The following is a 24,617-nucleotide window of genomic DNA, read 5'->3' on the forward strand; positions in this document are numbered from 1 at the left end:
TGCTTCACTGGCACAGAATTAGAGGCTTGCACTGTTTACTTTAAGGTTTGAGAGGAAACTTTAATTAAACCTTTGACTAAGTCTGTTCTCGACTTGAAGAGAAAATGTTTAAATAACTGCAAAGTATCTGCTGAAGGCTCCCCTTTAATGGCAAGAGTTCCTTTGAGCTAAACAAGTCTAAATATATCTCAGGACACTGATGTAAATAAAAATGTAGATGGCCTGTATTTAGTGCTAGATCAAATCCAAGTCGCTACACTACATTTTGCAGACATTAAAGCTAAACATTCACTCTGTTACTTTTGGTGGCTGGGGCCCGTTCACAGCCTTTATCTCTGCTGACACTAGTGTCCCCACGCTTCTTTGGAATCTGTACTTATAACTGGTTTCCCCAGAAGAGAAACGCCTGTTGAATGCCATTACCATTTATGCAAAAAGCAGACATGTGCATGCACATTCTCTCTGATAAAAGCAGCTACAAACCTGTCCTTGTTATAACTCACACAAGCCTTTCATTCATGCTCATTTACTTATAAATGGATGTCAACAGTCTGTTGTTTATTTCATTTATTTATTTATTTTTTTACAGAAGCAAAGACTACATATGATCTGTTATGTGCTCATTGTGCAAGAAACTTGCCATGAAAATATTGAAACCACTTTGCGTAATATAGTCCACATTGCAACTCAGTGCTACTTAGATGACATTGCAAAACTTTAAGGAAAAATTACAGTTCTATAGATTTACAGACAAATTTATGAACAACTTTATTCATATGACTGTTCATTAGCGATTATTTTGCACTACAATGGTTCCATGATACTGGACTTCACTACATCATACTATCTTTTTTCTTCCTTTTATGATAAGATGGTTGACTTCACCTTACACCCAGTGGATACCTGCCACCTCGAGTGTCAGAAAGTAGAAACGTGGCTGCAGTCTTTTTTTATGTGGTATTGTTAGAGGAGATACTATATAACAGTTGCAACAACAACAACAAAAAAAGAACTTGAAGGATGTATCAGAATCTGTGAAAGCCCCTGCCTGTGGCTAATATCTCAGTCTTCCTAGGTATTCCTGAATGCACCATTGTAAAGCTCAGCTTAAGTAATTAGCTGATTCGGTGTACCTGGTCTGGAAACCAGAATAAAGCCACTCCTGTTCAGAAGTCAGTCCCACTCATTCTGACTTCCCATTTGGCATCTCTCCATCCATTGTTGCTTTTTGTTAATTAAGCATTCAAATATAAATAAGCCATCTACTGCTGTGTCAGATTGCCATATTGTTTGTTTTTGGGTTTTCAGCTTAAATTCTATTTTCTCCTGTCTAATCATACTTGTGTGTTCTGTGGTAGGAACTGTTCATAGATATGAGTATCTTGCTCCCATGCATTTCCAAAGCCGTTGTTGGAAGCTGCTATTTCAGGATGTAGATAAAGAAAACAATGTCTTTAAATAGAAGCTTTTTTTAAATAATAATTGCAAACCAGAGGTTGTGTGGTTTGCGTTCGTCAATGGCTCAGCCTGAACCTTTGAACATTAATCTCTTCTTGGTGAGGTGATACTTATCTCAGATCAAATTGGATCCACTGGGTGACGTGTCATGTTCCTTCCCGAGTGGAGTCATCTCTCCTGCTGAAACTTTATTCTTTGGCTTGACTGATGACCATAGTGCAGTATTATCGGCTTATCCGTGTTGGCAGTTATGACATACAGGCTGGACTCTTGTCGGTTTCTACTGCAGTCCTCAGTTTTCTTTTGACACCCTGTACATTTAAACTGTGTTCATACCTTTTTCTTTAAAAAACAAACAAACACTTCTTATAGTAGTCTTATTAATGGCATTTATTTAAATGAGTAAATTTTATATTGTTTGGCAGACTAGATCACTTCAGGATCGGTTTTGGTTCTCTGCCTAGGTTCTCTGTAATTTTGATATAGGCGTCTAGTTTGTGATGTTATAAATAGCTAAGGCTTACCACTGTCTAGTACGCAAAGATATGCAAACTACAGGAAAATTATGCATTTGTTTCCAAATTAAGTTGCCAAGCAAGTTTAGGATTCTCCATAGAAATAAATGCACTCTTCTCTTTTAGTGAGTGTTTGCTTTAAGATGGCTTATTGTAAGGCTAGCTTCCACAGTTTCATGCAAAAAGTCCCCAAATAATAATTATTTTCATTTGTTTTTCTTGGTATCATTCGTTCAATAAGCATCATAACATTGTGAAAAATGTCCACGATGGCTGCAGTGGAGAAGCTGGAAGACTGCTTAACATTTTGAGTCACTTCTACAGTAATGTGCAAAAGTCTTATCATCCTTCATTTCTTTATACACTACTCAGAAAAAATTAGACATGTGACATGTAGTGTAGCAAAAGTCGGAGAAAGGGTTGGTAATCATATAAAATTTTTAATCGGAATTACTGTGGTTTGTTTAATATATGCACATTTTAAAAACAAAAGTCCGATCATGGAGGTGAGCATTTCCAATCGTGTTGCATCACTTCTTCTTTTGACAAAAGTCATTTGTGAACTGACCATTTCTTGTATTTCTTTTCTCTTTTCCCATTCTTGCTTTATATTGGATGTCACTTGCACAACAGTAATATTTTGTGTCACCTACTTTGAGTCATGTGTTTCCAGTGCGTGAGAAGTTTGGACTACAGGCAGGCCAGTTTAGCAACCACACAGTATTACCTCATGGAGCAAAGCTGCTGTAACATGTAGATGTAGATGTAGAACATCTTGCTGAAATAAGTAAGGCCTTCCTTGATCAAGATGTAAGGAAGATGGCAGTATGCATTCCTCTTAAATCCTGTATGTGCTACTCAGCATTAAGATGTTTAAGTTGCTTGTGCAATGTGTACTAGTGCCCCATCATTATAGATGCTATTATTTGATGCTAGCTTCTAAACAGAACACATTGCCCCTTGTCTCTCTGCTCGTTAAGATGCCGTTAACAAAACTGAGATAGTTTTCCACTTCATTAACGCCATCTTAAATGAGTTCAGGCCCAGAGAAGGCACCAGTGATCCTAGATCTTGTTTATACACAATACTGCAGATGTTTTGTGCCAGCCCTCTTTATATTTTGCTAGGGAAATGGGGTGTGATTGAATGAAATTTACATGGAAATGCAGTATATAAGCCTAAAACAGAATTTGTACAACTCTAACAAACTTGAAAGTCAACATTTGACCATCTTCATTCTTCAGCACAGCCTCAACTCTAATACTGTAATCAAGCTTTCTTATAATTCCTTCAGCAATAGTTCTTAATTGGCTGTTGGCTGCCATTTCTGTGTAATTTTACGCTGGTGAAGTGCTACTGACAATTGACTACCCAATACCCAATCACATTGCTAACCTATTGTCAATTAACCTGATTAGTTGTCTGATTTTCCAGAATGTAACAAAAGCATTTGGTATTACCCAACTTCAATATTTGCTAGCACTAAGATTTGCATCGATTTTTCAAATTGTAACAGCTTAGTGTCAGTTTTCTTTGTTAGTGATTTTAAGTAGCATTTAAATTAAACATCTTACAACTTGCTTTGGAAACGGCACTGAACATCTAACTTTATGGGCTCATACAGGTTTGTTTTTTTTTTTTGTCTGTGTTTCTTTGTTTTTGGAACAGTGTAGAAGTTTCTAGCTTAACTTCAACTACTTCCAAGGTGTCTGAATTAGTTTAAATCACCAGATATTGGCCTTCATCAGGGACTTTGATGCAAACACATGTGTGATAACTGTCAATGGAATAACCTCTTAAGACTTTATTCTTTATTCTCCCAGAAGGAAATCCTGTGAGCACAGATAATGCATCTTTAAGGATAAATAAATAATCCTTTAAGAAAAAAAACAACAACAATGTGCTATTGGCTGCTATGCGACACATTTTCATTTATTTGCTTAAGCAGAAGCTTAACTCTAGGCTTTTTCTCAGCACATTTTGTACTCTACAGCCAGTCTTTGACCCTGAGTGAAGTCATTGGAAGCTTGCCGTGTTTTGTTCTATTCCAAGGATAGAACAGTTTGGTAACAAGAATCACATTCTGTCTGGAAGGGTGGGATGTTCCCAGCATGTTACCAACAGGAAGGAAATTGCAGCGCATTGAGGAATAAATAGCAAGCCACAGAAGTCTGTGCTTGTCAATCGATAGCTATTTATCAAGCCTTTACATGGCAGTGTTTTTTTTCTTATACTTCTTATATATTTTTTTTAACAACAAAAACTTTATTCTGAATTTACTTTGCATGGGCTTAAATGAGCACAAAGGCAGGAAAAATAACTTTCTGACTGCTTTTTTGAAGTTACAATTTGTCTTCTGCTGTGATATAGTCTGGTAGCCCAATGTACAAATATGCCGTTGAGACATGGGTTACCGTTGGAGTTCTATAGTAACATGATTTCTTAAGTTTGACACAATAAAGTGACCTGAGAAATGGAAGTGGTTAGATTAACCCATCAGTGTGGCCCAAGGTCAAAATTTCCAACTGTGTCCTTACTGACTGCCAACTCTGTGCAGTCATCTGAGTTTAGAACTGTGAGTACAACACTGGAATTATGTCGACATTTATCTCCATATATGGTAATATCACTAAAAACAACTTTATTTATTAACATGTACCATTTGAGCATAGCTATTCAGCTGGATATTGACAGAGAGCCAGCCTGCCTATAAGATACACACAAACTTAACACATGATGCAGGAACTACCTTAGTCAATAAAGAATATTTAAAGTTGTAAATTGACAGAAAAAACATGCAGTTAGTCTAGAAAAAAGTAACATGTGGAAGCTTTTGGGGGCTCCATGTAAGTTGGTGATATTGTCTGGTTGGGAATCTGGTCTTAGGAAGAATGTACAATGATCTATATTATTACAATCACATTTTGCAATGAGAACCAGAAAATGCAATCCCATGCAGCTGTGCATTCATGCAAAATATTCAAGTTCAAAGTCAGAATGAAAATGAAAGCAAAACTAAATTAAGTTATAATCATAATAAAAAGAAGATTTATCGTAAGAGTTTGGACAGTGAGGGGATATAATAAATCTAAAGACTCTTAAGTGCAGATTCGTGTGACCTGATAAAATCTGGTTTTGGATTTAGTTTTTATAAGAAGCTTGGAAAGAAAAGTGTGTGAACTTGAAGACGTTTCTCCTCTTATCCGAGAAGCTTCTTCAGTTCTAAGAGCAATTGGTGGAGAGTCCCAGATTTTAAGCCCTATGGAAGTGTTCCCAAGAGGGTCATGGATCCCCTGTTGATCCTTTACCTAATCACACGAGCCAAGGTGTGAAAACGGGTGTGGGTCACAATCAACCAAGGTTTTGGTTGAACCCATTGTGAAGCCTAGTCCCACCCTATCATGTGATTTACTCAGTAAATTAGAGGCTCAATATCAATAAGGGGTCTATGACCCTCTTGGGGACACTCCCATAGGGCTTAAAATCTGGGATTCTCCACCAATTGCTCTTAGAACTGAAGAAACTTCACGGATGAGAGGTGAAACGTCTTCAAGGAAACTTAAAGCAGACCAGCGCTTTTCTTTCCAAGCTCCTTAGATTATGATGACCTGGATGACTGAGAACCTTCAGACATGCAGTTTTTATGTTATCGGTTACTTTCATGATGTTTTCTGTGTTTGTGTTGATGATACAGTTGTAAGGGAAAAATAACAGGGGGTGACAACCATCTGAGAATTGCGTCATGTTTCCTTCTTAGTCACTGAACTCTTATGACCTGTGGCAGAAGTAGCTTTTGCCCTGCATTCTGTTTTCAGAAGCATCGTGACTTGGCTGCAAGGCGTCTCTTTCCATTGACTTCTGGTATTTTGGGGTCAATCTGTGACACGCCTGGACTTGTTTAACCCGAATGTTCCAAGGTGTGATGATGTTATCACTGGTGGGTGGAGGTCAGGTGGTCAGTGTTGGTTTCAGGTTGTTGGCTCCCCCACCCTGCCTTCACCTTTTTTTGGGAAACCGCATGTTTGCCGCTGGTTGTTTATTGAGATCTGCAGCTTTTAACATTCCTCACAACAATCTCTGGAGCTCAATGTTTAAAAGCCACTGATCCCAGATGAATGAAGGTTATTGTGTTTATGAAAAAAAAAAAAAAAAAAAACACAGTATGCTGCTGATAGTCATCCATTTATGTGGTCATTTTCGAGAACCCCAGTGCCGAACATAATTCATATGACTTACTACCATTTCACCACTGAAAATATGGGATCATGCGTCTTTGTATCACATGAATTTTTTTTCCATGATTCTTCTTGCTGAAAGGATGAGTGCGTTGAAACACGTGTTTCTTTTGTCAGCAGGATTTATACATCCACTTTTCTTGTTTCAGCACTTGGTCAGCAAAAAGATTCAACACAGACCCTTTGCAAATGAATCTCTCTCCGGTGTCTGAGATTTAAATTTACTTCTCAAGCAAACCCACAGATTTTTAGTTGGACTAGCAAATATTACTGCTGCAAAGGAGACAAACATGAGTCATACTTTAATGTCATGAGCTAAGCTTGACTGACGCATCATTCATTCCTTAGTGGTCCCAGTCATATGGCACAATAGGGCAGGCTGGGCAGAAGGCTTAGCACAAGAGCTACATGTAAGCTTCCTGGTAGATTTCTAGTACCATATTTGTGTAGTTTACTTTACAATTTTAAGTATGGAAGTTATTTCTCACTTATATTATGTTTTACAAAGTTCTTTGTCTCAATAGCATCAGCTGGCTTACGACTGTGGCAGTCTGGATAGGAGTTCAGTTTTTCACTAGAAGGCATACTCAGATATTTCTTTTGACAATTGTTAAAAAGGAAATCCATAAATTCTTTGTCATCTGTTTGTTTTTGGTGTGGTGGTGTGGGGGCTAGCCTTTTCAGTTGATAATTCTAGACTGAATGTGAGTGTGAAGGGTTTTCTGCCTCTCTGTGTTAACCCAGCTGAAGACTGTCAGCCTGTCAGGAGTGTGATCTGCCTTTTGCCCAGTGGTAGCTGTGATAGGCTCCAGCCCAACCACTAACTTGACTTGGATAAGTGGAAGTTGCTTAATGGGTTCTAACTGATAATGAAATCATGCTGTTCAAAATGAAGTGTATTTAGCAAGGCTATAACGAATACCTTTGCTTTTATTTATTTTCTTGACCTTACCCAAGAAATTTTGGAGACTCCCAAATTCAGTGTTGCCTATTTTTTATTTATTTATTTTGAATCTGCCATTTAACTTCTCGTAGGAACAAAAAGAAATTGTAGATGTCGTCTACTAGAGACAGTCAATTTTCTCTTTACACGGTTTCTTTTGCATATCTGTAGCAGGAATTAATTCAGTGCAATGTCCTCCAGAGATCACACTCTGAGTTGTGCGTTACCTAACAGTAACGTTTTTATTTAACTGCACCCATGGGGAAAGATTGAAATATATGATGGTAGAGTATCATGTAGTCTATTGCATGTGCTAAACTGCCACTGGTTGTGACTACAGTTCTAGCTAAGTTACTATATGTTGGTACCCGAACGCCTCTCTTAACACCACAGGATCTTAAACTAGCCCTACTGCAACAGGACGGGTTTGAAAACAGAAGTGTTATGCTTTCTTTCCTTTGCAACATTAGACATGTTTACTAGTATGAGTACTGTAATATGATTCCACACATTTTTCTGAAACCTTATATTGTCCACTTATATTACCCACTATATAACTTATCCTTGAAGACTAACAACTAAGATAATTCTGAGGTTAGGGTGTGTTAGATTGCTTAGAGTGACTGTTTTTAAGCAAAGATAAAGTGTAAGCAATAGAAGTTTTTTTTACCAAAGAGTCTTTCATTTTCTCAGTTCACCTTTAATTTAACTTAAAGACAAGAGTGTATGTTTGAAGTTTCAGTGAAAAGATGCGTGCAACTTGTGTACTGGAATAAGCTGAACTTTGCAGCTAAAATATGGGGCAATCAAAGTCAAGATAAGCAGGAATCATTACATTGACTTCCTGTTGGTAGTATTCGTTTCACTTCATTAGCTCCCTGTTAAATCCAGGACTGAATTAAAAGTCTTTTTGAATGATCACGCATAGTATCATATTATCCCAACAGAACACTTTGCTCCCAGACTGCAGGCTTACTTGCGGTTTCTGGAGTTTACAAAAGTAGAATGGGAGGCAGAGCCTTCAGCTATCAGGCGCTTCTGCTCTAGAACCAACCCCCAATTTGTATTCAGGAGTTGGACACCCTCTCTACTTTTAACCTTAAAGTTGTAAAGGGGTTTTTTGTTTTTTTTAAATAAAGTTTATATCTTCTTGATGCATTCTCAAGAAACGTTTCGTCACTCATCCAAGTGACTTCTTCAGTCTCAGCTGACTGCAGGTTGATCAGTTGGTTTTGGTCAGTGGTTGTTGATCAATGGTCATGAGAATTTGCATAATTATGATTAAGGAACTGACCTCCCAGCCCATTGTTCCTTCAGTGGGCTGGTTTCAGTCATTATGCAAATGTACTGTTTATAAGATTTGGGGAAACCTGCAGTCAGCTGAGACTGAAGAAGTCACTTGGATGAGTGACGAAACGTTTCTCCCACAAAACGCTACGTCCAGATGAACAGAATCAACTTTTGGAGATTAATAAAGTTTATAGTTAGGTCTGAGGTCTTTTACATTTATTTCTTACCTGTTTGTGTTTCAGGGTGATTACAGAACAACATGGGGGTTAAATAATTTAGTAGTTGCAGCACTACTCTGTGACGTTCCTCCCAAAATTTTATCCTGCCATTTTAGAGTGTTTCTTATCTAGCTGATGTTGGCAAAAAACTCCCCCAAACAGTGCAATCTCCAGACAATGAAAATGACCTGGTATAAAATAGTTAGGTAGAGTCCAAGTTCTGTTAAATGTTTTACTAAGAGAATTAAATTACTGTTTTCAGTGCATAGTTCCCCAGTTACATGCCTCAGAAAATACCTACACACTTAATTAGGGGCTTTTGCTATAGGCTTTGCCATTGTTATGTCTCAAGGACTTTCTGTGAATTTGGGTCAGGTCTAAAGTCTTTCATCCTCCCCCATACATGACGATACGAGGGATTACCACACAGACAAAATAAAAGCTCAGCTGATAACCAAAGACAAAAAGAGAGGTCTGCTAGCTCGAGCCTGTCGCCTTCACATTACCAGAAAAAAGCCGCTTGGTAAAGTGTTGATCCCTGTGTTGGTAGGCTGTCATTTCATAAAGACAAAGAAAAGATTGGTCATTGTGTTGTGGAAAACACAATTTAAAAGCATAATCCACTTAAATTCTGCCATGGATGCTTATATAGAATAAATAATATTGCATTCCTCCAATGCCTTAATACAAATCCTACGAATTCAATCAAAGTCCAAACTAGAAAAGAGGTTTAGCTGAAGATCAGACGTGTTCAGAAACAACAAAGTGAATTGTTTGAAGTTTCTTCTAATCAGAACTGAGCTGGGGATATTTTCCTAATTATTACAAAATTCCATAAGAAGAGTACAACCAGCAATAACCTGACCGAACTGATGTATATCATCTCATTTTTTGAAACAGATTCTCATCAATGTTCCAAAATTTTAATTCATCAGAAGTCACAATGTTATAACAGGTGACATACAAACACTTACTGTAGTTTACTTTGACTCATGAAATGTGTAATAATCCACAGCTGAAGATAGTCCCCAGCAAATCCATTGTTTACTGCAGTCTGAAAGCTTACTAAGCCAAGTGTGGCTACACTGTTACTAAGTCTTTTTTGACATCACCCGTGGTCTTCTTTGTCTGTGAACATTGGCGGTCAGTTGAGAGCACTTATGGAGGCATTGCTTACGTACCTTGGTAGCAGACTTGAGGACACTTGATCTGTGTCCATCCAGCTCCTTACCGCCATTGGTCATGAATGCCAACTTTAGCTAGACTGTACAGGGCTGGTTTAGGCTAAGCTCCTGTACTGCACACAACAGCAGAGTGTGGCCAGCTACATTGTGTGCACAAACATATGAACATATGGTTGATGCTTTACTGCATCATTGCAGAGCTGAAAATGTTCAGGCCAGCTCAACTTTAATTTGCTGCATGTGACGCTTGCAATACAGTGACCAGTGCCAGGCATCAGGTTGCTTGTACTGGTTTTGCAGCTCAAAATTACTTTATCACTCGCCTCTGTCCAAGCAACGAGAATACAGTGTTATATTTGCTACACTACATTTGAATGGCCAAATGTAGCTGGGAAGGTGTTGGCTTAAGTCTTTCTTAAGAATGCTTTGCTAAATAAGGCAGAAACTTATCAAGATAGAAATCTGATAGATGGGGTAAGCGTGGCATGAAACGGAAATTACTGCGTGGGTGGTGTGATTATAATACTAAGCAAATGTACGCCAATAACAATGGAACAATATATGTCAATACCATCACTGACTTGCTGCTAAACATTGGTCTTTACTTTATTATACACTTTCACCAAAAAAGAGGAGATATTTTTAGAAAGACACATTTTTCAAAAAGAACTGTAAATAATTCCTTTATCAGAAAGTTGTGGTAATTCATGTGTTACCTACCGAAAGTGCACAAGCACACCTTAAGATTGCAATGAAGGTCTGAAGTCTGAATAAAAAGAAAGCTGATTATGTTTACCAGGCTAACATTTAAGCTTTTCTTGTTTAAAAAGCACTTCTAAAATGAAGGACACGGGACCTGGCCTGACCATGATTGATTTCATTGCGTACCTAATGAACAGTAATGGGGAAAAAAGCATTGAAAACTCAGGTGATATCAGGTATACAACTGCGCGAAATGTGCATATACACATGCCACGTGTTTGCCATGGGCTATATTATATGTCATCTGATCGTAGTGTTTGTGCAGATGCTGTTTGCAGTTCTGTATTTGCTTGCTTCAACAATGAGCTCAGCTTTGAATGAAAAGGCATACATTTAGGAAATGTGCCTCTTTTAATGAGAAGGGCAACATTTTCACGTGTGATGTTTAACCTGACACAATCTGCAACCTTGAAAACTGCACCCTGGAATATGAACAGGAGAACTTTGGTTAGATTAATACGGCAGAATGTTCATAGAAAAAATAACATTAACTATTGGTTTGAAATGAAAAACAAAGTTAAAATCCATGTTTGGTAGATGGTTGATGTGCAAAATATTCATTTTGGCCAAAAGAGGCTGCTGCCACAATAAAATGTAACTGTACACTCAACAGACACTTCACTTGGTTACACCTTGTTTGTTTGTCCAGGTTGGAGTTCTTGTTGTCTTCAGTGCCGCATTCTTCACAGTATTCTTTGTGGCATAGATTTAACAAAGTGCTTGAAACATTCCTCAGAGATCTTTTCCCACATTTACACGATAACATCACGTCGTTGCTGCAGATCTGTCGGTTGCTGTTTAAAATGGGAAAACGAAGCTAATCAGGTTCTAACGCCAGCTCAGTTCAATTCAGTTTTATTCATATAGCACCAAATCGCAGTAACAGTCAGCTCAAGTTCAGTATTCATTGTACAAGCACATGGTTTTTAAAAATAATCAGGCCCATCTTATCTTAAAGACCTCATTGTTCCCCACTAGAGCACGTTGCTTTCAGACTGTGGGCTTACTTGTGGTTCCTAAGATATTTAAAAGTAGGATGGAGGGCAGATCCTTCAGCTTTCAGCTTCCAGTTTGGATTTGCACAAACTGGAAGCTGGCTGGACATGCACTCCCTCTGCACTTTTAAGCTGAAGCTTAAAACGTTCCTTTTTGATAAAACACATAGTCGGGGATGGATCAGGTGATCCTGAATCATCCCTTTGTTATACTGCATTAGGCCTAGGGTGTTGATGGCTTCCCATAATGCACCAAGCCTTCCTTCTTCACTTCCTACTTTTTTCTCTCTCTCCTGTGTGTGTTTATATTCCACTTTACATTTAATCATTGGTTATTATAATCTCTGCCTCTTTTACATAGTGTGTCTTTTATTCTGTTTCCCTCCAGTTATCCGGCAGATGGTTGCCACTCTCTGAACTTGGTGTTGCCTGAAGTTTCTTCCTGTTAAAAGGGAGTTTTTCCTTTCCACTCAAATCACCAAGTGCTTGCTCATCGGGGGGTCGTCTAACTGTTACAGTTTTCTCTATTTTGTTGAAGCTTATTCATCTTACCATATAAAGTGCCTTGTGGTAACTGTTGTTGTGACGTGGTGGTCTATAAATAAAATTGAAATTGATTAACAAAAGGGAGTTCAAAAGCCTGGAGCGTCTTATGCAGAATATAAACTTGTTCACAACCGTGACAGAGGAAACCAAATATATTTACTTGAAAGCACTTTTCGGAAATAGGTTGTAAACAACATCCTCCTACTCATCTCTGTATGTGAGCAGAGATGACAGACCCTATTCATCACTCCTCCATCACCACCTTCACTATACAGCGATGAACTTCCGCCACTCACTTTATTTACTTAATTTGTTTCTTAATCAGAAATGGACAGTTCACAACCTGAACAAACATTTTCATTAGACATGTCACAAAACTGTGCAGTTATCCCATACCTGCTGACTGGAAGCAGATCTCTCTGATAAAACTGGGATAAACTGTATAACCTCTGTGTGTGACCTCTGACTTCTGTAAGAACAGTATACTTCTGAGTGCATTTGATCTCAAATGTGCTGTGTGCAGCCTTTTGTGTTTCTGTGAATGTATACCACACTTGCTCTGTCAGGATTTGTGACCATTCCAGCTATCATGGATTGTTTTTTTTGTTGTTGTTTTTTTTTTTAGAAAAAAAAATTTCTCGTGAGAACACTGTACCCACATAGTACCAACATAATGATAAAATCTCAACGTGATGTTTTCATTTCGTAACTTTTCCCACACAATCCTACAATTATTAGCATTTAGGGGCCATTCCATTCAGTGACGTCAGCTCTTTCTGTAATAGTAGCAACACCAGCTGAGTGTGGGAACCGTTTACACCAGGACAACTGAATGTGTTTTCAGTAAGCTTTTTGTTGTTGATTATTGACTGGAAAGGAAAGGAGACTATTTTCTATTTCTCTTTCTATATTCATAGATGGGATTAAACAGGTGAGAAAGTCCCAGAGCATCCAAGAAAAACATTCAGGTTAGGCTTACTGTAGGACTTGGGGAAAATAGGTGTTAGCTGACACTGCATCAGATTCTGGCAATGAAACGTGATAGGCGTGAGACAAGGAAGAAGTGCACAGTCTCATGGGAAGACATGATGCAACAAGCAATGATTAACACAAATGGTGTTCCCAAGCTCAATGACGGCACGTGGAGAGGACATGTACACAAGGTCAAGGAGAAACACGCTTGATGTTTGTCCTCATGTCCAGTTACATGAGAAAAATACACAAACCTTATTAAACATACATCATGCATACACGTAATATTTGATATGCTAACGTGAACAGATTATGTCTCTTATCAACTTTGTGATCCTTCATCTTGTGGTGCCTAAATGTGCATTTGGTCTAATTAACATGTCTCCAGACGCATGTTAACCTCAAATGCAGATTTGGGCCAGGTCAATATTTCATTTTTCCCCCGGTACTTTTGTCTATAATCGAATACCTATACAACTAATGGCATTTTTTTTGCTAGTGTCAGTGTTAGTGCTAAATGGTTCAATACCAAGTTAAATGAAGATTATCAATGAGTATCAACCATTAGTAATTACTTATGTCAAAAGGATTTTGTTATCCTGACACAAAGCTGTAGCACCATGCTAGTTTGTTCCATCTACTTTTTTCACCTTTGATTGTGATGTAGCTTGTAAGTCTCTGCATTAAGTTTGTTGGGCATACTGTGATGAATAATCACAGGTCTGTGTGCCCTGGAACTGGACCCTGAGAAGCTAATGTGGTCATATGCAGACTGCATGAAGTGCACATGAGCTGCGTTGCTTTAGTTCAGTGATCCAAGGCATTTTCCAGTTTCAGTATGAGCACCCAGACATTCCCTTTTTAGTACAGAAAAACAAGAGCTTAGTCCAAAGGAATTCAAAGAGCCCTTCAGTGAACCTCGAAGAGGCTCCTCAGTTTACAGAAAGAGAGGAACAGTTATGTTTTCCTGTGTAAGTTTTGGTTTGCACCCCGCCTTGTCTGGAAGAATCATTCTTTCTGGTTCACAGCTATTTGATAGTATTTTATGCAGCACAAGGAACAGAAACACAGCTAGTCTCTTAATACACATCACAAAACATACCTAAATGTAGACTCAATTGCTTTAATCTGCTAAAAAAAAAAAACAGGAAATCTGTTACTAAAATTATAGAAAGCATTTGTTTTCTCACCGTTTACCAACATAGGTGCAGAAATCTCATCTTTGTTGTGTGGAGGAACATTTTTTTCCTCCAGCCTTGGCTGTTCTTTTTTTTGTGGCTTTATGGGTAGCACACTTCAAAAATCCATGTCTAGCCTGAAGCATATGGCATGCACCTCAGGCTGATGGTGTGCAATGCAACCAATTTAAGACCTTTCTATACCTGCCTGCCTGAACAGCTTTGGTCTCCATGTGCTATGATGTTTTCATAAGACTTGGTCATGGTTTCATGTCATATCCCAAAAGACATGTTTTTCTGTGCTTTATCAGCCCACGCAGAAAAATTCTTCTCCTACCTAAAAAAATAAAAAATAAAAAAATAATCTGACACCTTCTGTGTTTTGAGTGAAATACTGGCAGACTTTTACATCCCACTCACATATCTGACTTAATTAAAGGTCCTGACACAGGAGTCTGTGGACTGGGGAAGTACATGTCTGTTTACCAAATGTGAGGTAGCTTTGGCACACTCTCCACATTCTTGAGCTGCACGCCCACGCTCAAAGACTGATTCAGTTTCACAGTGCAGCTGTATAAAGTGAGTCTCCTACACAAGTTTCAGTCTTTTGCCTTTGGTGATAAGGGCAGCTGTTAACAAAAGATTCTACACAAATCCACAGCAAATCAATCGCTTTTAATACTGGAGACGGTGGAAAATAAGGAAACTTTAGTTTTAGTTTCGTCACAGAAGTTTGTGTGATCATAGCTTCCCGCAGCAGTCACAAGATTCGTGAAACTTTGCTTAGGAATTCTAGTCATATGTCAGTAGATCCAAGAAAGTTTGTGCAAACATTATGCATATTACATATAAAAATAGCACAGGATCTCTGTACAGCAGTAAAAAAAAAAAAAAAAAAAACCTCTAGTAGTGACCTTGTGGCATATGTGTAATGCACGATCGAGTCCACGTGAAAGTAACGTAAACATTCAGTATACTGGTGGATGGTGGTTGGTGGATGGCACGTGTCCTGCAAACCTCTACACCAAACCACCTTAAAGCAGTTTAGATATTTTTGGCAATTAGAATATTTCAGATATGTGAAACTCATGTCACTCGTGGAAACTAATTCCCAACAAATGTCAGTCAGAAGGCAGCCAGTGAGTAAGCTGCCTCAAACTGGTTTTGCTGGAGTTTTCTTCCTACTGTTACCAAATACTTGCTCAAAGTTGGTTGTTTGTTTGCTGGGTTTTCTCTGTATTATCGTACGGTCTCTACCTTGAAGCGTCTGCTGTTGTGATTTGGCGCTATAAAATGTAATTGAACTGAAGGGCTGAAGAGCAAGAAGTGATTTCTATAAGAATTACAAATAGTTCACAGTTGATTATGTGAACTTGACAGCATTTGTCTTGCCAGTTTTATTAGCTGAATAATGAAGAGTTAAAACTTGCCCTTCTTTTGAGTTTTAGACTGTAAGAACATGAAAATGAATTGAAAATCATTTTAACTGAATTTGGATCTGAGCATAGTCCCTGTTCTAACTGAAACTACAGCCATCTTTAAGAGGATTATGAATGGTATGTTTTGTCTTAACTGATTTTGAATGAGTCAGGTGGTTCATTTGAACTGCGCCCAGCATTCTTCTGGTTAATTTACCTGGGTTCGTTTAATACCAGTGTTGGTGAACTTTGCCCAGAATTTCTCTTTCCTTTCTGTGCAGTGTGAACTCATCCACATCAGTCATTCAGATCCAGTATACACAGGAAACAGATGAGCTCATTTCTCAGTTATAATGGTCGCAAACGCCACGTTTCTGCTTTTTCTGAGGCTTTGCGTCTTTAGGTTCTTTTTTCCTAACCACGGACTACACAAACTGGAATTTAACTTATCTCACAGTTGGTCTTCCTTGTTCCTCTTCACTTTGTCCTCACTGGACTCTGAAACAAATGAATGGAACTTCCTATTATTGTTAATTGTTAATATTACTGTGGAATTTCTTGCTTCCTGTTCAGCTGACTGATCAGCTGACTTTCTAAGCACTTGGTACTGTAAACTTTGAACCCTGTTTAAGTGCTGACATCATTATTCCACAATCTCTTTTATGTCACTTATAAACGGTTAAAACCAGGATGTCATGTACAGTGTGCAAGTCTTTAACGAGGCTGTCCTCCAAAGTGGCTGTTTAGTCTTGCTCTGAGGGTTTTTTTTCTTTTGTTTGCTTCCTCCTAAAGCAAATTTACTCACTGGAAAGTCAACTCACAAGAACAGGCTTGTCATTGGCAAAGACCTATATCTGTAAATGCGTGCCTTTCAAGTCACCCTTTCATTCTTTCTCTTTCATCTTTTTACTCAAAAAAAAAAAAAGTACAGTTTTATTGCTCCTTGTCCCTTCGTTGTTGTATTTTAACATTTCCTGAACACTAAATCTGCTGCGAACCTTTAACACAAAGTACGAGTGAAGAGGAGTTTGTTGCTGTTTGTGGGATAAGTGTGAGGAATGAAAGGAATGACGATCAGCCCATATCCTGGCGTCACTCCAGAGTAAGGGGGATACGAATTTCCGGGAACATTGTGTACTAATACAACCTGTGTGCATGAGGGTGTGTAACATGGAACTAATGATGACTGGATTTCCAGGTGCTAGTTTGAAGGTTATTTGAGCTGTGGATGGTTAAACAGGAATATCAAGAGCTTTTATATTTGCCACGATTCACTAAAGCTTTTCATGGCTGGCCTTTGTCTCTGCTTTGAATAGCAAGGTAGACTTTAAAGCATTGCCCTGAAAAAAGAAAAATGAAAGCGGCTCATAACACAGCTGCTAGTCCAGTTGCAGTTACTGTCTCTCAAGTCAAGAACCAACCTGCTGTCCTGATTCAGTTTTTCCAGTTTTCCTTTTGTTTTGGCTACACAGGACAGTGTGTGTGTGTGTGTGTGTCGGTAACAGATGGTTTACTTCAGGGCTACAGTTAATAGTATTCCCACGCAGTTCCCTGGATCAGAAAACTTATAAGCAAGAAGCAAGTCATCACTTTTGGTATAAACAATCTCAGCTGACTCTGAAGGCAAACAGCAGCTTGGAGATAGCAAACACCCAGTGCAAATAAAACACCACAATGTTTCAGGCAGTATGTCTATCTAGGTCTAACTTCTACTTTGACAGTTAAAAAGGGCTGTTCCTTGTTTATGAGGAAAAATGCAGTGGTGCAATCCAACTTGTATGTACACTATCTCAAGCATGGCACTTCACTTCAGAGAAAATTGTACTCAACTCTACCTTTCAGAATTACACACACACACACACCATTAGTTTACAGAATACAGTGCTGGTTGTAGCGGGCTTCTATAATAAAATCATTTATTATAGAGACAGGGATAGTACCATGCTGAAATGAGCTTTGATCTATTTCACTGTATTATTTTGGGGCAATCTGGGTGCAACAGACTCATATTGTGACCCATGACACATTTCTTTTGTGTTAATATATAAAAAAAGTTAGACATAAAACAATAGACTTGATCAGTGTTATGTCATCCATTACTTTGTAGACTATGCCTTGAGTAGAGCTGTTAAGCTGGTCATTTCTATGCAAACATCACAAATGACGAGTGGATTTAGCAACCCAAGGCACTGCATTCTCATTAGTTAGCAGGTTGCTACAATCTTATCAGTTTTACTCTGATAACACACCATCCATCCATTCTCTTCCGCTTATCCCTGTCAGGGTTACGGGGGAGCTGGAGCCTATGTAGGCTACCATAGAGCGAGAGGCAGGGTACATCCTGGACAGGTCGCCAGGCTGTTGCTGGGCTAACACATATAGACAGACAGATGTCTCTATGCGTTAGACACATAGAGACATCTGTCATCAGACATCAGACAGATGTTGCTCCGGGTCAGTCGGGTCTCTGAAATTATTTGTCTGCCTCCTCAGATGTGGTCCCAAGTCTGCCAACAAGAGTTCAAACTGTCCCTCTAACATCCTGAAGTGCGTATGAAAGCCCTTTTTATTTTTTATTTATTGTGTAAAGGCCTTTAATGTGATCATAATTTACAAAATGAGCAGCATGCTGTATTCAGCAAGACAATAAACGAGTAACTGAAATCTTAACCTTATTAGAAAAAGACACACAGAGGTCATGTGAGAGTAGAAAAGAAGATTATGAGAACTTTAATCTTCTATAGAAATTATTTTTGTGAGGAGTCACCCCCCCTGTTGGTTCAGGTTTAAAGCTCTTACCTTACACATTTGTTACACTTTTCAGTTGCAGAGGATATGTCTATCATGTATTGAATATACAGGCCGTGGTTAGTGTGGGAAATTTGTCATTTCTCGTTACCTGGCCAGTATTTACTATATTTAGGTGGATTTTGCTCTTTAGCAACCTCAAAGGAAATATTTATTCTTATACATGTTCCTCTGTAGTGATCTGCTTTTTAGATGAATAGTGTGTGTGAACTTTAGAGCTTTTGCGTTAAATGGCAGCCTCCACCCTGTTGAGGTTAAAATCTAACTGTCGGTGATGTGTACCAATCTCAACCTAATTTGACAGCTGAACACTGACATGAAAGGTGTCAGACTTAGAGTGTAGGCGAACCACCCTCCAACTTAGCTGGGGACAACATTTACATCACTGCTGACGTGGCTGTGTGCTACTCTTAATAACTGTTTTTGGGAAACTGCATCTTCCGTGGTGACTTCAGGCTATACCAGTGGGTGTAACTTAACACTCTGACATGTCACATAATTACTTTATTTGCTATTTGTTGTCTAACTGTGCCCAGGAGAGAAACCTTTCATTTCATAATGTTCCCTGTTGATCAGCATTTAAGGCAGGTTTGGTCATACAGCAAAATGGGTGAAAGAATGGAGATGTAAGGCATCGATTACTTATTTTATCCACAAAGAAAGTAGTTTGTTACACTATGAAGTACTTTTACTTTTCTAGGGCAGATAAAGTGATTAAACTCTTGAAAAAGGTTAAAAGCTGTCTATAAATCGGAAGGTCAATCTATTTGTTAATCCCTGACTCAAAGTGTGCTTGGAGGTTGAGCAAGATACTGAACCCCAAATTTCCCCCAGTGCATCAATCAGATTGTGAGTGTGTGTGGCTTGTAGTAAAAAGTGCTTCAAGTGCTCAGTTGCAGTTTTGCGACAGTTCACTGAAGCTAACAGAGTAACATCAGCAAAAAAGAACAGATGCAACTCTTAGTTCACGATAATGGCTCCGGCTGAGCAGAGATTCTTGTCAAATAAAAAAGTTAAATCAAACCCTTTGACCAGGGTAACCCTGCCTGAGCCCCACACCAACTGAGAATTTGCGTAACTGCCTGATTTGAATATGGACGCATGGGGTTATGGAGGGAGCTCATGTGAACACTCATGCATGGCACCTTCATCCATCATTAACTCATATCAAAAAGACCCAACAGGACCCAGTTAATATCTTTCTAAACCATGGATGGGGAACTCCAGGCCTCAAGGGCCGGTATCCTGCAGGTTTTAGATCTCACCCTGGGTCAACACACCTGAATCAAATGATTAGTTCATTACCAGCCCTCTGGAGACATGTTGAGGAAGTAATTTAGCCATTTAAATCAGCTGTGTTGGATCAAGGATACATCTAAAACCTGCAGGACACCAGCACTTGATGCCTGGAGTTGGCTACCCCTGTTCTAAACCTTCCATTACCTCTAATTTTGTGTTGCAGCAAAGATGAGCAAACAACTTGCCCCAAGAAGGTTGTCCAGCATTACAACCTTTAAAAGAAAAATAGGCAAATTACAAAAAATGGTGCACTTTTGAAGAAAACAAACAAATCTTCATGCTCACTCTTGACAAGCTAATGGTTACGGTATGATACGATTCTCTTTATTTGAGGCTAGTGAACTATTAAAGATGTTTCTGCACAAAACGCTTGGGTGGAGCACATCGCTGGTTAGCGGCCCGGATCAGCTGGGTTTTTTTTTGTTTTTTTTTTTTGGTGAAGAGGAAAGTACCTAAATGCTTGCGTCGGTTAGAGAAACCTGTGAAGAGAAAACTGCAACTAGTACAAATTTGTTGACCTATTCTGCTCTTGTTTCACTGGTAAATTTGACTGAATGCAACTGAGAATGCTGCAGCTGTGGCCTCAAAGCCTTAGCTGTGTCAGGGCTTGTTATTATAAGAGGTGTGTCTCTTCCTGTAACTCAATATAAATTGAATAAAGAGAGGAAAAGGGTGCTTAGAAAAGTTCAGATTATAGTTATGAAAGGCTTTAAAAAGCATCATTGTTTTCATGTGTTTTGTCTCCATCACTACTGCCCTGTACTCATTGCTGTGGAGACTTCTCAAAAGATCCTAGAACAAGTCATGCAATACTTCCTCGAACTTACTTACTGGCAGTGAAGTCTGGAAAAAAAATTTGTCTTACGCAACTGATTTCTTCCTGTGTATCACTAGATTTACCCCCTTTATAAACAAGCCCCCCCAATCATACGTATTCACTAGAGTCCCAAACCTGCTTATGTTTTCCTACATTTTCTTAATCTGTGAAAATGTAAATTTAGAACTAGTTCATTAACAAAATTTACTTGAATAAAGTAAAAGGATGCAAAATTTTGATAAAGGAAGCTTTGAGCTTCAAACAAATATTACTAATATTCAGTCAATCAAATGGTGAGGATGTCCTGTTTTAGTTTTTAGCATTTTGTCTTAATACTGTAATTTAACGTGGCACATCATATCACAAAACATTACCACATCTGTAAATGAAATGTAATCTAAGTTTCTTTTTTTGGTAAATTGTATTTTCACGTAAAACGATTATATCTCCTTTTAAGGACACGTACACACAAGCCTTGCCAACATGAATAATCATGAGTCCTCCAGTCCTAACTCATGATTAATATTTAGCTTTGTTGCAGGCTGTCTTTAAACTGTGTGTCAGTGCAGCTGTTTCCACAGAACAGCCCAACAGCTGAGAGAGGATCAAGGCTCCAAAAAGCCGGATGACAACATGCACTTTAAATAAAAGGCTCACATCATTTGTAATTAGGATTGCACAACAAGTTAAAGACCACTTTAGTGAATTATTGCCTGTGGCCTCATAGCCCTTTAAACTATATTTAAGGGAGTAAGGGTTTTGCTGAGTATATCTTTTTTTGTCTTACACTTTGTGCACACAGCAAATACAGTCTGGTTTTAGAGCCACGTCACGTGTATGTTGCTCCGGGGAACTTGAGCAGAAGCTGGTGCACATTAGAAACGGTGAGGAATTTCAGACGAACTAAATCAGGGTAATAGCTTAGTATAAATCACGTTCGTCATGTCTGAAGTGCATTTTCGTAACACAGGCTACCCTAGCGTCTCGGTTTAACTGTACTTGAGGATTATTTTGAGTATCATGTCCACATCAGCATGTTCACTATTACAGTAACATTTAGAGTCCCATTGAATAATTTTATCGGCAGATAATAGGTATTAGCCAGTCTGCATCATCATTTATAATGGAATAAAAATTGAAAAGTAACACAAATGGAAAAAACACCCTTCAACCATGTCATTAGGGCTTATGTTGCATAGTTTGTCTGCTGTAAGGCACTCTGCTGTTGCCTGTTTCGTTTGTCTGAAAGAAACACAAATGTTGCCCAGTGCACATACAAAACCGTACATGTGAACTTTATCGTAACATCAGTGAAAAAAAATCACTGGTTCCCCAAGAATGAGAGATGTCTTGAAGTGTGTTAGATACTAGGTCAGTTGTAGACCACTATAACGCCATAATCAATGGTTATGTTGGTTTATGGTTGCTCAAATTCTGTCATGTTTTTCTTATTAAGCTGTCAGGTTTCTTGTATCTTATGGCTGTTTTGAGTGAAACTTGCATGATGTAGTTACAGCATTTTAAAACTCCGAAATCATCTCTAGATATTATATTTTCGTATTTCTGAAATCAGTGTGACCTCTTGTACTTTGACAGCCAACCTTACCTCATGCATGTTTACAGAGCAGCTGTGACCCATGCAGCCTACTGGCGCTCGTAACATACGAAGCCCGTATTGGTGATTAACGGGTTGACTTACGTCAGCCATCACCCAGTCACTCAAACTGTTTCTTGTCAAAACACAGTGTCACTTGGACACTTTGTGGGATGAGTTTGTTTTAATGACAAAGATCAGGGAATGCAAAATGTACATGCATCATACAGCCACTGTACACGTTTTTTTTAAAGAGAGGCAACTACCTACTGTCCTTCATGTAGTTTTATGTGTGCTGTTTTTATTTACTGTCGAATCATCTGTTTGCATTTGTGCTTAGAAATGTCCAAGCCAGTTGTTTATCCATGACTTAATTCTTTGTGCTTCAGTTTTATTAGGCATGTTGTTTGGATCAATACTTACCATAATGCTGCACTTGTACCATAGTCTCATTACGGGAAGATGATTTAAAACATGACCACGCTGTGTATTATTTGGCTGCCATACAATCGACTTGGCTGTGCAGACAAGAAGTGATTAAACAGTGAAGTACTCAACAGTATGTTGATTCACAGTCATGCATTTGCAGCACACCCATGCCATACAGAGAAGCTGATAAAACAGAAGTGCAGTCCCATGCTAAGTGTTGTCACAGTGAACACTTCATACCCGGATGTTTACAGCCTGAGCAGCTTGATAACTGATTGGCATGGCTATATCAAATAAATTCCAGTATTTTAAAAGGAAACCCTCTTATCAGTTTGGTCTCAAGGTTGATGACTCATTTTCTTTTTTACTTTTTCAAAAATAAACTATAAAGACATGGAGTTACACGACTCGCTTCTTACCAAAACAGCTTTAAAATATGGAAATATATCAAAGTTCTATTTTAGATTTGAAAGCCTGCAAAACGGTTCTTTTGCAATTGCACGTAAAGCTCCTTAAAGGGAAAGGAACTGCAGTCTTCTGGCAGACAAACTCATGACTTACTCCAGCACCACCACTCCATCCTTCAATCAATGACTTTGTAGTTGACTAGCAGACTGTTCTCGCTGCTAGTGCGCTGTGGCACTAACACCATAGACCACTTTGTGCATAGCTCTCTTGTGCCAGTTGTGATCTGTCAGCTCATATCAGCAAGGTTTGAAACAATGGAGGAAAGCAGATTATAAATGACTGTATCAGAAGAGGAATGGTATAATAACTGCTGTTTTCTGTGTTTTGCAGGTGCTGGGATGCATTATTGTGACCTTCCACTGGAACGACAGTGTTGCCAAGATGAAAGTTCATCAGCTTAATAAACTCTATACTGTTTCTATCCAGCTCTGTCGCATCCTCATCCTCTGCATCTTCCATTCATCACTATCACATTACACATTGTGATTGTAGATCGACTTAACATAATGGAAACCTGCACATTTAAAACTCAAAGCCTAGCTTCTCTATCCCAGCTGTTAAACTATTAGCTAAAAAACTCAGGGTTTTTGCAGCAAACATGCACTTTATTTTTTATTTTTTATTTATTAATTTATATGAAGGCACTTAACTGATCTGTTTGATTTAATTATTTTTATTTTATTATTTTATAACCATGACCTCCTTGAGCCTGGTTCTGATGGAGGTTTCTTCCTGTTAAAAGGGAGTTTTTCCTTCCCCCTGTTGCCAAAGCACTTGCTCATAGGGGGGTTCACATAATTGTTGGGTTTTCTCTTTTCTTTGTATTATTATAGGGTCTTTACCTTACAATATAAAGTGTCTTGAGGCAACTGTTGTTGTGATTTAGCGCTGTATAAATAGATAAAATTAAACTGAATGAAGAACCTTTATTTTAATTGCTTCAGTTGTGAGTTACATGTTTCTTAGTTCTGTCTGTCCATTTAATAAAACTGAACAAATGTCAGTTTTGTGGCCCTGAAAATACTGAAACCAGTACATGACGCTCTTAACATTAAGAATCCCCCCCACCCCCACCCCCCTGGCCCCGAGTACCCTGTGCGAAACTACAGTCAAGTGAGAAAAATTAGAACACCCTATGAAAGCCTGTATATTTTCAAATATATCTGGACATATTGATATTAATTATAAATATATATTATTAAAATCTGCATCATGTCAATGACCCAAAGCATACCAGCAAATCCACCAAGGACTGGCTGAAAACTAAAAAGTGGAGAGCCCTGGAATTTCCAGTAATACATGAAAACATGATTGGACATTGATACATGAACAGTTCTTAATAAAGAGCTGATTATTTAATGGGGTGCCCTAATTTTCTCACATGACTGTGTGCAACATTTACCTACCATGTTTTCTAACGGGAGGATCTACTTTGTCAGAAATTGATTGTGATAATCATGATCTGTTTTTGAGTGAACTTCTTTGTGT

At 38.5% G+C, this 24,617-nt stretch overlaps 1 protein-coding gene across 1 annotated transcript in view; it reads left to right on the forward strand.

Annotated features, from left to right (window-relative positions):
• mcl1b (MCL1 apoptosis regulator, BCL2 family member b) overlaps window positions 1-24,183 on the forward strand; it is a 28,209-nt gene extending 4,026 nt beyond the window's left edge. The window contains exon 4 of the mRNA XM_063486435.1: window positions 23,460-24,183. Within this exon, the coding sequence (XP_063342505.1) occupies window positions 23,460-23,481 (22 nt within the window). The 3' untranslated portion in view covers window positions 23,482-24,183. The remainder of the gene's footprint in view (window positions 1-23,459) is intronic.
• The last annotated feature ends 434 nt before the right edge of the window (window positions 24,184-24,617 follow it).

This window comes from Pelmatolapia mariae, linkage group LG10_11, assembly GCF_036321145.2.
Source record: "Pelmatolapia mariae isolate MD_Pm_ZW linkage group LG10_11, Pm_UMD_F_2, whole genome shotgun sequence".
Taxonomy (NCBI): Eukaryota; Metazoa; Chordata; class Actinopteri; order Cichliformes; family Cichlidae; genus Pelmatolapia; species Pelmatolapia mariae.